Below are 12,318 nucleotides of genomic sequence, written 5' to 3' on the forward strand. Positions count from 1 at the left end.
GGTTTTTTTCCCCTCCAGTATGCAGGCTGTATGTAAAAAAGGTTGGTTTACCATTCATTTTATAGAATAACAGAAATTCCTTAGCTTCATACCCCTCTCATAATCCAGACTTGACAATCCTGGAGGTCTTTCTCCCCACCTCCCACTTCCCTACTCCCTGCTGTGTTAGCTCTTCATTGTTTATCTAGTTAATATATATGTTCCCTGTTTATATTCTTGGACTAGCCTAATTTTATCAGGATCCGAACTGCAAGCTCCTAGGCGAGTTACTGCTGTGTAACTGACTGCATAGCCACTAGGTAGACAGGTGCCTGAGAGGAGTCTGTGAGGGGCGGGGGACAGAGCCAAAAGTTGGAAGAGGGCTCTCATTCCTCTGACTACCTTAGGTGTTGCCGTCAGGTTCTTGAGGGTGGAGTGTTTTGAGGGTGAGGAATCTTGCTTTAGGACCAGGTTATTCAAAATGTATTCATTTATTTGCAGACAGTAAAATTTGTGCTTTTGGATGTGCAGTTCTGAGTTTTGACAGATGCCTAGAGTTGTATAACCACCACCACAATCAAGAGTCAGAACAGGGGACTTCCCTGGCGGTCCAGTGGTTAGGATTCTATGCCTCCACTGCAGCGGGCACAGGTTCGATCCCTGGTCAGGGAACTAAGATGCTGCATGCCGTGTGGCCAAAAAAAAGAAAAGAAAAAGATTCAGAACAGTTCCATCATCCCAAGAAATTCCCTCATGCTGCCCCTTTGAAGTCAGCCCTCCTTCCACACCCCAACTTCTAGTAACCACTGATCTGTTCTTCATCTCTTATAGTTTTGCCTTTTCCAGAATGTCATATAAATGGGATCATACAGTATGTAGCCTTTTGAGCCTGGCTTCTTTCACTTAGCGTAAATGCATTTGACATCCAGCTGTGTTGTGTGTGTGTCAATATATTCTTTTGTATGACTAAATAGTATTCCATTATATGGATGTACTACAGTTTGGTTATCCATTCATCAGTTGAAGGACAAAGTTGTTTACAATTTTTATGCATTATAAACAAAGCTGCTGTAAACTTTTGCACACAGATTTTTGTGTAAACACAGGTTTTCATTTCTCCTGAGGAAATGCCTAGGAATGGGATTGTTAGGTCCCATGGTAAGTGTATATTTAACTTTACAAAAAGCCAACAAACAAAATGGCTGTACCATTTTGTGTTCTCACCAGCATCATATGAGAGTTCCAATTGCTTTGCATCCTCGCCAGCAATTGACATTGTTAGTTGCCAGGCTAGATGCTTGTCTCCATGTTAGAGAAAAAGAGAACTGGTTCAACGTGTGATGACAAAATTTGTCATAACAGACTCTATAATATTTCTTTATGCCAAATAAGGAATATTATTGGCTTCTGTAGGTTTGGGGTTTTAACTTGAGTTTTCCGGGCCGTGTGTGTTCATGCCTCTGGCTGGAGAATGATGGGTGACTCACTTTGTGTCTTCCTATAGGTAGATGGAAAGGGGTCCAACAAAGAGCTATTTCCAACAGGAAAACAGCTGGAGCCCTTAGTTGCACCTCTGGCAGATGGAAAGGTGGCTGTGGGTCAGGATGATCTCACCGTGGTGCTCAATGAGGAGGGGATCTGCACACAGAAGTGTGCCCTGAACTGGACAGACATCCCTGTGGCCATGGGTGAGACCACCATAGCTTCTCTTTCCCACGTTGGGCCACCCTCGAAGGATGGAGCCCCATTCATAGCTTTAGCAGACAGTGGTTTCCAGTGTCATTCACTCTCAGTTCCCCTTCTTGTAAGTAGAATAGTGTTTTAGGGTTATTAAAAATGGGATATTCTGGGGACTTCCCTGGCGGTCCAGTGGTTAAGACTCTGCACTCCCACTGCAGGGGGCACAGGTTTGATCCCTGGTCAGGGAACTAAAATCCCGCATGCTGTGTGGTGTGGCCCCCCGCCAAAAAAAAAAACCAAAAGGGATATTCTGGCTTTTGTAGGGAGTTGGGTTTTGCCCCAGAGGGGGAAGAATGTAAACAGAATTGTACATTTTAGGAAGTGATTATCTACTACTACTATTTTTACCTCTTAGTTCCTTTTCTTTTACCTTCTTTTTAATGGTTTGTGTCTCTGCCAAAAAGACTACATTTGGAAATTAGTGGAAATTTTTTACTTCGTCCTATAATCCGTATAACTCAGCATCAAAAGGTTTTTGATGTGGTGGTTATTGCTGCTCTTGTTTTTGTAGCTTAGAGGCACAGAGTGTGTTCAGGTGTGTCTGTCCTACACATCAGGTGTTTCTGCACCTACACCTGCCTCAGGCTTCCAGCTCTCTGCGATGGTATTGCCTGGAAGCATATCACCACGCTGGCAGCAATCATTTTTAGTCCGAAGAGTAAGCATTTTAGTTACTGCTGTGGAGAGGCATACAGACATGCTGTCTTTAAGGGCTCTAGCTCGGGAAACAAGGATTACATCTTGAATAAAGAGATGAAACAAGACCCTGCTTAAGGCATTAAATCGGATGAGTTGAGATTTGCTAGTTGAGAAAGGGGAAGTTCATTGTTCAATTAATCAGTAAGAAGTTCCATTAAGATTGCACTAGACCAGGCAAGGAGTTCAGGATCTAGCTTAAAGAAAAATTTCTTTCATTTTAGTCAGAAAGAATAGTTTGAAAAATGAGCAGAAATGCAGAAGACATGCTGATTTGTGAGAGAGCATTCCAGAGACTGACCTGACTGAAACAGGTGGTGTGGATTATGGAGGAATGAGGATGGGGCCAGTTGTTAGAGGCCCACTCGAAGGTCTGAGAGGCCATTAGATTCCTAAATGGTAGAATTGATAAAAGCATCATGTTCTCGGGTGGTTATTCAGGTGGTGATTAGAGATGAATAGACCAGAAGGAAGATAAATCAGAAGGACAGTATTTTATAGGGCTCAAGATTATGTATATTCACAAGTTTGCCATGGGTGGGGGTGGTTAAGAGCTTCACAAGAAGCTTCGTGATGTTCTAGGGGCCCTTGTTTTCCTTTAGAAGAAGAGGCTTGGTAGACTAGGTGAAGCTGTGTGTAATATGCTGGAAGTAGGTTTCTAGTTCCCCAGCGTGGGGACCCTGTTTTAAGACCTTTGTTAGTTCCCAGCCCCTTTGGCAGTGTTTCGCAAAAACATTTTTGTGCCTTAACACATGGAGGGAGGGGACATTCTTCCTGGGTAGGGTGGAAGAACACCATCTGACAGGAAGAAGACTAAACTTCTTATAGACTTCGATTATATTCCTGCTCTCCTCTTCACTACTGCACCCAGGCTCCAGTCATTCTGAAAGGACTCCCCATCCCTGTGCCTTCATCTGTGCTGTTGCCTCTTCCTTTCTTGTCTTCCCAGCAGTGTGCTGCTCATATGACAAGGCCCCCGTTCAGTGGCTCTTCCTCTCAGAAGTCTGCTCTGACCCACAGGCAGAATTAGTCACTTCCCCCTTGGTGCTTCCACTGCCCTTTCAGGTTTCTCCATCACGCTAGCTGCACTGTCCCACTGGATGCAGTGAGTTGTCTGTCTCCTCTGCTCGTGCAGGAGCTCTGTGGGCTCTGGGCTTATGTCTTGGTCCACTTTGAGAGTGCCTGAAACATCATAGCCTCTTACTAAATGCTTGCTGATTGATGAATTACTGTCATTGTCCGCCATTCATTACATGCTTGCTGGACACCAGCCAGTCTGCCAAGTTTGAAGACATAGAGAGATCCAGACCATCTCTGTTGTCAAAGACTTGGGGAGACTGAACAAATGATAAGACATGACAACCAAAAGGGTTTCTAGTATAGATTACTTCTTTTATTGAATTAGACCTTATTAAAGTGGACCAGATTTTAAAACGACAGAGAAACTTTACATAGTTATCTTTCTTAAAATGAGGTCAGCATAAAAAAAGAATCCAATACAAAAAAACATGCTATTAAATTTTATTTTTTGGTAAGATGAAAAATAGTAACATAATAACAACAATAGCATTCAAACTGATGAAGGTATTACTAAGGCCTTAGTTTTTCCTCATTTCTGAGTTCCCTTCTAGCTTTGAAATTTTATCGTACTATTCATTTAGAGTATAAATTGTGAATATAATATGAAAAACTTTTTATCTGAAAATAAATAATGAGGAAAATAAATTTATAGCAAGTTAGTAACACTAAGAAACTACTCTTATAAATATATTCTTTGAGGTTACATTTTTATATGATAAATATGCCATCTAGTGGTTCATTTTTTACTAATTAAAAAAATTCTATTTTTAGTTGTAGTTAAAAAAACACATAGCATAAAATCTATCACCTTAACCATTTTTTGTTTTTTTTTTACATCTTTATTGGAGTATAATTGCTTTACAATGTTGTGTTAGTTTCTGCTGTATAACAAAGTGAATCAGCTATATGTATACATATATGCCCATATCCCCTTCCTCTTGCGTCTCCCTCCCACCCTCCCTATCCCACACCTCTAGGTGGTCACAAAGCACAGAGCTGATCTCCCTGTGCTATGCGGCTGCTTCCCACTAGCTATCTGTTTTACATTTGGTAGTGTATATATGTCAGTGCAACTCTCTCACTTCGTCCCAGCTTACCCTTCCCCCTCCCTGTGTCCTCAAGTCCATTCGCTATGTCTGCATCTTTATTCCTGTCCTTCCCCTCGGTTCATCAGAGCCATTTTTTTTTTAAGATCCCGTATATATGTGTTAGCATACGGTATTTGTTTTTCTCTTTCTGACTTACTTCACTCTGTATGACAGACTCTAGGTCCATCCACCTCACTACAAATAACTCAATTTCATTTCCTTTCATGGCTGAGTAATAATAATATTGTGTATATGTGCCACATCTTCTTTATCCATTCGTCTGTCGATGGACACTTACGTTGCTTCCATATCCTGGCTATTGTAAATAGTGCTGCAGTGAACATTGTAGTACATGTCTCTTTTTGAATTACGGTTTTCTTAGGGTATATGCCCAGTAGTGGGATTGCTGGGTGATATGGTAATTCTATTTTTAGTTTTTTTAAGGAACCTCCATACTGTTCTCCATAGTGGCTGTATTAATTTACATTCCCACCAACAGTGCAAGAGGGTTCCCTTTTCTCCACACCCTCTCCAGCATTTATTGTTTGTAGACTTTTTGATGATGGCCATTCTGACCAGTGTGAGGTGATACCTCTTTGTGGTTTTGATTTGCATTTCTCTAATGATTAGTGATGTTGAGCATCCTTTCATGTGTTTGCTGGTAATCTGTATATCTTCTTTGGAGAAATATCTATTTATGTCTTCTGCCCATTTTTGGATTGGGTTGTTTGTTTTCTTGATATTGAGCTACATGAGCTGCTTGTATATTTTGGAGATTAATCTTTTGTCGGTTGCTTCGTTTGCAAATATTTTCTCCCTTTCTGAGGGTTGTTTTTCGTCTTGTTTATGGTTTCCTTTGCTGTGTAAAAGCTTTTGAGTTTCATTAGGTCCCATTTGTTTATTTTTGTTTTTATTTCCATTTCTCTAGGAGGTGGGTCAAAAAGGATCTTGGTGTGATTTATGTCAAAGACTGTTCTTCCTATGTTTTCCTCTAAGAGTTTTATAATGCCTGGCCTACATTTATGTCTTTAATCCATTTTGAGCTTATTTTTGTGTATGGTGTTAGGAAGTGTTCTAATTTCATTCTTTTACATGTAGCTGTCCAGTTTTCCCAGCACCACTTATTGAAGAGGCTGTCTTTTCTCCACTGTATATTCTTGCCTCCTTTGTCAAAGATAAGGTGACCATATATGCGTGGGTTTATCTCTGAGCTTTCTATCCTGTTCCATCGATCTATATTTCTGTTTTTGTGCCAGTACCATATTGTCTTGATTACTGTAGCTTTGTAGTGTAGTCTGAAATCAGGGAGCCTGATTCCTCCAGCTCCGTTTTTCTTTCTCAAGATTGCTTTGGCTATTTGGGTCTTTTGTGTTTCCATACAAATTGTGAAATTTTTTGTTCTAGTTCTGTGAAAACTGCCATTGGTAATTTGATAGGGATTACATTGAATCTGTAGATTTCTTTGGGTAGTATAATCATTTTCGCAATGTTGATTCTTCCAATCCAAGAACATGGTATATCTCTCCATCTGTTGGTATCATCTTTAATTTCTTTCATCAGTGTCATATAGTTTTCTGCATATAGGTCTTTTATCTCCTTAGGTGGGTTTATTCCTAGGTATTTTATTCTTTTTGTTGCAGTGGTAAATGGGAGTGTTTCCTTAATTTCTCTTTCAGATTTTTCATCATTAGTGTATAGGAATGCAAGAGATTTCTGTGCATTAATTTTATATCCTGCTACTTTACCAAATTCATTGATTAGCTCTAGTAGTTTTCTGGTAGCATCTTTAGGATTCTCTATATATAGTATCATGTCATCTGCAAACAGTGACAGCTTTACTTCTTCTTTTCCAATTTGTATTCCTTTTATTTCTTTTTCTTCTCTGATTGCTGTGGCTAAAACTTCCAAAACTGTTGAATAATAGTGGTGAGAGTGGGCAGCCTTGTTTTGTTCCTGATCTTAGAGGAAATTCTTTCAGTTTTTCACCATTGAGAACGATGTTGGCTGTGGGTTTGTCATATATGGCCTTTATTATGTTGAGGTAAATTCCCTCTATGCCTACTTTCTGGAGAGTTTTTATCATAAATGGGTGTTGAATTTTATTGAAAGCTTTTTCTGTATCTGTTGAGATGATCATATGGTTTTTTATCCTTCAATTTGACCTTAACCATTTTTAAGTGCACAGTTCAGTAGTGTTATGTATATTCACATTGTCATGCAGCACATTTCAGAACTTTTTCATCTTGTAAAACTAAAACTCTGTACCTATTAAACAAGAACCCATTTTCCCCTCCCTCAGCCCTTGGCACCATTCTACTTTCTGTTTTTATGAATTTGACACAATAGTTACCTCATGTAAGAAAATGGCTACACCGAGAATGCCATCCAGCTGCCTTCTCTGTGAACCATTGAGCATTAGGTGGAGTTCTGCATCTTTTCACTGTGAAAATCTCAAGCAGAAATAACATTGGCCAGAAATGTGGATCTCTTTCTCTAGCATAATTTTAGGGAAAAAAAAAAAGAGAAGTTGCCCTCCTCTTGCCTTTCCTAAGAGAATGAAAGAAGTTATGTAACCTTGTTCTCCCACTGACTCATTGTTAGGGGAGCTGCAGCTGGCCTTGGTCTGGCCTGGCTTTGTGACGAATGAGAAAGGAGCCAGTGACGCTTTCACCCAGCTCTCTTGGGGAAACAGTAGGAGTGGAGTCACGTCCCTCTGAGCAAAGCTGGATGCATCTTTTTTGTGCAGGAGATTTAGCATCACTGAGACAAACATTTTTTTTTCTTTGTATATCACAGTGTAGGATCCTGGCTTGGTATTTGACTAGTGGACCATTTGGAGATCCAAGTGCAGCTTAGAACTGAGAAGCTGAAACAGTGCGTAACCCTAAAGGCTTAGAACAGAAGCGCAACTCAAGATGTTCTCTCTTGTGCAGAGCACCAGCCTCCCTACATCATTGCAGTGTTGCCTCGATATGTGGAGATCCGGACATTTGAGCCAAGGCTTCTGGTCCAGAGCATTGAATTGCAAAGGCCCCGTTTCATTACCTCAGGAGGGTAAGGAATTTCTTTCTTGACTGTAGCTGCCATATTATTGCAAAGCTTTAAAGTCATCTGTGTTATCATAAAGCCAGCGCTCTTTTGCTAATCCTCTTACTCCTGTCTCCAGATCAAACATTATCTATGTGGCCAGCAACCATTTTGTTTGGAGACTCATTCCAGTCCCCATGGCAACCCAAATCCAACAGCTTCTCCAGGACAAGCAGTTTGAATTGGCTCTGCAGCTTGCAGTAAGTCTTGTTTCTGAGATTTGGGTGTGAGAAATGGGCCTTCCTCATTGTTCTCCAGAGTAGCGGATTTTAGTTTAGATGTTCTTATTTAGTTTGGACTGGAGGAATAAACACAGAGCTGAAAGTCAGGGGGCTTGGATTCAGGATCTGACCCTGCCATAAAATATCTATGTGACTCTAAATGATTTCACTATCTCAGTTTGCTTATCTGTCAAATGTAGAATGAATGCAAATTATACTAAATTATACTAGTATTTCATAGAATTAATAGGACAGTAAAATAATTTAATAGATATGGTATGGCCTTGAAAAATTAAGGACAATGCTAACATTAAAATAACAGTCATAACTGTCAAGATTACAGTGTGGTTGAATGCAACAACTACAGGGCCTCTCAAAATCCCTTTCACCAGTAGTCTCCTGGGCTTGGGTAAGTAGGCCTTCTTTAGGTATTCTGAACCCACCTCAGGTTGCTACATTCAATTCAGCAGGGCTGCAGTCACAAGACTCACTCTCCTTGAATGGATGGGATGTTACTTGTGGGATGTTACTCACAGCAAAGTACTGACCATACTGTTCTTTCAGTGATGCTCTCATTGCCAAAACACTTCTTGGAGATTGACTTTCAAGTCTTGTCTTATTCTTTTAAACATCCCCAGTGGTGATTATTGTCATCTCTAAAGGGTGGATTTGATTTTATGAAACAACTAAAAGTCATTCCAAGCCTCACTTAGTCATTAAACTGGACAGTGCTAATTTGGTAAAAGAGAAGAGATTTTTTGAAGATAATAGTAGGAAAACTTAGTTTTCAGAGTATCTTATAAATTACTTCTGAAAGGAAAACAGTGGGCACAAATTTTGGAATATGTATGTTTATAATTCTATATGGTGTATACTTTTGAAGAGCAACATTTATTTTGGGTGTATAAGTTCTAGATATAAAACAAAAATCCAGTCTTAGTAGTTAGACACATTTAATATACCATAGATTGTTTCTGTCTTGGGCCATTTAATTTTAGCATCTTACTATTTTTCTCCCCACTCATCTATTTCTCTAAATTATTTTATTTTCATTTTTAAAATAATGATACCCATGAACCCACCATCCTACCCCCCAAAAATAACTTACGTAACCTATATGTCCCTCCCCATCCCATCCCTCTGCCTACCCTCCAGACACAGCCATTATCCTAACTTTGTGTTTATTGTGCCCTTAAAATTTTTTTGTTTTATCTTTCATATATATTTGTGTACTTGAATATGTATTTAGTTTTTGAACTTTATAAAAAGGGTATTATGTAGCACATAGCTTTTTTTAGTATCTATTTTTCTTAAAAGGAAGGTCTCAGGTCTTTCCAGTGATCTTCCTGCTGCAGGTTGTCTGTTAAATCTTCAGTAGAGAAGATGGAAGTGGGTTTCCATTTTCCCTTCTCTTTTCTAGGCTTGTACTTACTAGGTGTTCTGCTCTATGACAAAAGAAGGTTGCTTGATATCATCTTAGCTCTTGAGGAACCTATCTTTTATTTAAATTAATCAGAGAACGTACATGAAACTTTCAGAGGGCAGTTATGTACTAAACTTTGCTTTGGGCCGGAAAAGGCATCCTAAGGTTGGACCTTTTAAGGATAGGTAGGAGCAGGAGCAGGAAACAGGGAGAGTTACAGAGCCCGAGGAAGTTAAACAAGTGAAAACAGGGCTTCCATGGTGGTGCAGTGGTTGAGAATCTGCCTGCCAATGCGGGGGACACGGGTTCGAGCCCTGGTCTGGGAGGATCCCACATGCCGCGGAGCGACTAGGCCCGTGAGCCACAGCTACTGAGCCTGCGCGCCTGGAGCCTGTGCTCCACAACAAGAGAGGCCGCGACAGTGAGAGGCCCGCGCGCCGCGATGAAGAGTGGCCCCCACTTGCCACAACTAGAGAGAGCCCTTGCACAGAAACGAAGACCCAACACAGCTATAAATAAATTAATTAATTAATGAACTCCTACCCCCAACATCTAAAAAAAAAAAAGAAGAAGAAGAAGAAGTGAAAACAAGTGTGGAAACAAGTATTTCCAGGATGCATGGAGGCCATCCTGACTGGCATGTAGGGTGTGGCTTGAATGTCTGGGAATAACCTAGTTAAGGAGGCTGTGCCAGGCTTTGAGAGCCTTTAAAACACCAAGCAGGAGAGCTTAGCCCAAGCGTGGCAACATGCTGATGATGGCCTGGACTAGGGTGAACGCAATAGAAGAGGAAAAGAAAAGAAGGGAAAACATGGAGAGACCTTTTTTTTTTTAAAATTGGGGTATAGTTGACATGGAGAGACATTTCAAAGGAAGAAATTAAAAGTGGCAAAGATTGGTTAAAAAGGATATAAGGGGGGAAAAGGTTAAAGGAAGAAGCAGAGATAATAAGTAGCTCTATTTATTTGGATTTTACTGTGAACAGGACCTTTCCCAACTGTGCCAGCTGTGTTAAACGTCTTTCATTCCTTGAGCAGGCCATGTTCTCTCTGTCATTTTAGGGCCCTGCGCACACTTGCTGTCCTCTTGGCCTGGAATCTCCTCCCGTCTGTCACCTGCCAGCCTCGCCTGGCCAACTCCAGCTCATCCTTTGTGTCTCAGTTTATGTTCCTCCTGGGAGCCTTCCTGGACCCACTGCTCACACTAGACTGAATACCTTACCCACATGCTTCTGTCATCACTCACCCTGTTTTGTTTTGATTTTTTGTTTTAAAACTAAACTCTAGACTTTATTCAGATTTCACCAAGTTTTTCCAGTAATGTCCCTTTTTCTGTTCCAGGTTCAAATCCAGAAATCACATTGTATTTAGCTGTCATGCATTCTTAGTGTCCTCTGAGCTGTGGCAGTTTCTTAGTCTTTCCTTGTTTTTCACGACCCTGACAGTTTTCAGGAGTACTGGTCAGGTATTTTGTAGGAACCCTATTGTATTTTAATTGCATAGTGACTTATGATTAGAATGTAAGGGCAGTCTGTGAGGGCGTAGCATGTTTCAGGGTATTGTCTGATACCTGGTGTATACTGAATAAATATTTGTTGAGTGAGTGAGCTCCTACCTATTATATTCTCTTATCAGGAAATGAAAGATGATTCCGACAGTGAAAAACAGCAACAGATCCATCACATCAAGAACTTGTATGCCTTCAACCTCTTCTGCCAGAAGCGTTTTGATGAGTCCATGCAGGTCTTTGCTAAACTTGGCACAGGTAACAAGTGGGTATGGCCTAGGGATAAAGAAATAAATCGAGGGAGGGGGAACTGGAAAGGATGGGGAGGAATGACACCAGACTTCTGAGAATGGGGAAAGTTTACGCTCATCTAAATTGATCCTCGTACCTAACAGGATCCTGTGGGTGGCCATGTGGCTACATATTTACAGTCCTGATCTTACGACTCTGGTCTCACCTACATATACAGACTTCCAGTTTTCCGGGATGCTTTGCCCTTGCCATTAGAGGAAGGTAACAGAAAGTCATTCAAGTCAACACATGTGTGTTTGATCATCTAGTGGTTATTGACTGCTGTTCTAGACAAAAGTCACTGGCCTGAACTTAGTAGGATTCAACAGTAGGTCATTTTTTTTTTAATTTATTAATTTAATTAATTTATTTTTGGCTGCATTGGGTCTTCGTCGATGCACGCGGGCTTTTCTCTAGCTGCGGCGAGTGAGGGCTACTCTTCGTTGTGGTGCGTGGGCTTCTCACTGCAGTGACTTCTCTTGTTCAGAGCTCGGGCTCTAGGCGCGTGGGCTCAGTAGTTGTGGCACACAGGCTTAGTTGCTCTGCAGTTTGTGGGATCTTCCCAGACCAGGGATCGAGCCCATGTCCTCTGCATTGGCAGCCGGATTCTTAACCACTGCACCACCAGGGAAGTCCCACCTGTAGGTCATTTTTAAGAGCCACGTAGGGCAGTGCTGCAAATCCCTTTCTTTTCTCAGTGTCCTAAAAGATCTCTAGACACTAGAGCATTGTGATGAGGAGCAGGTACTTTGGAGGCAGACTGCCTGACCTCAGGCAGACTGGACTCTCTCTGCTTCAGCTTTCTCCTCTGCAAAACAGGGAGAATAATACTACTCACCTCATGGTGTGGCAGTGAAGATTATGTCAAGTGCTTAGAACAGGAAAGTGCTTAGAACAGTGTGTGGTACTTAATAAATGCCAGTTAAGTGTTTGCTGTTATTATTATTAAATTTTTTGCTTGGGTATATTCCATTTTTGCTTAATTTAGATCAATCTATATATACTTGGTTTGACTCTCTATCTTCTCTTTTTTCCTCCTCTTTGTTTACCTTTCTTGCATGTTCCCTTGACCTTGGCCAGCAATAAACTGTGGTAACTCCCTGTATCAGTTAAGGTTCTTGGTTGTGAGCAGTAGAGACCAATTCTGGAGAATTCAAAAGTATCTGGTTAAATTAAGCATGGCTTATTGGAATATTAAGGGAATGGC

General features: G+C 40.8%; 1 protein-coding gene across 3 annotated transcripts in view; it reads left to right on the forward strand.

Annotated features, from left to right (window-relative positions):
- VPS39 (VPS39 subunit of HOPS complex) overlaps positions 1 to 12,318 on the forward strand; it is a 47,509-nt gene that overhangs the window by 19,483 nt on the left and 15,708 nt on the right. For all 3 annotated transcript variants that reach the window (XM_004273957.4, XM_033435698.2, XM_033435699.2), the window contains 4 exons: positions 1,484 to 1,667; positions 7,517 to 7,637; positions 7,750 to 7,870; positions 10,949 to 11,078. In XM_004273957.4, the coding sequence (XP_004274005.1) occupies positions 1,484 to 1,667; positions 7,517 to 7,637; positions 7,750 to 7,870; positions 10,949 to 11,078 (556 nt within the window). The remainder of the gene's footprint in view (positions 1 to 1,483; positions 1,668 to 7,516; positions 7,638 to 7,749; positions 7,871 to 10,948; positions 11,079 to 12,318) is intronic.

This window comes from Orcinus orca, chromosome 2, assembly GCF_937001465.1.
Source record: "Orcinus orca chromosome 2, mOrcOrc1.1, whole genome shotgun sequence".
Lineage (NCBI taxonomy): Eukaryota > Metazoa > Chordata > Mammalia > Artiodactyla > Delphinidae > Orcinus > Orcinus orca.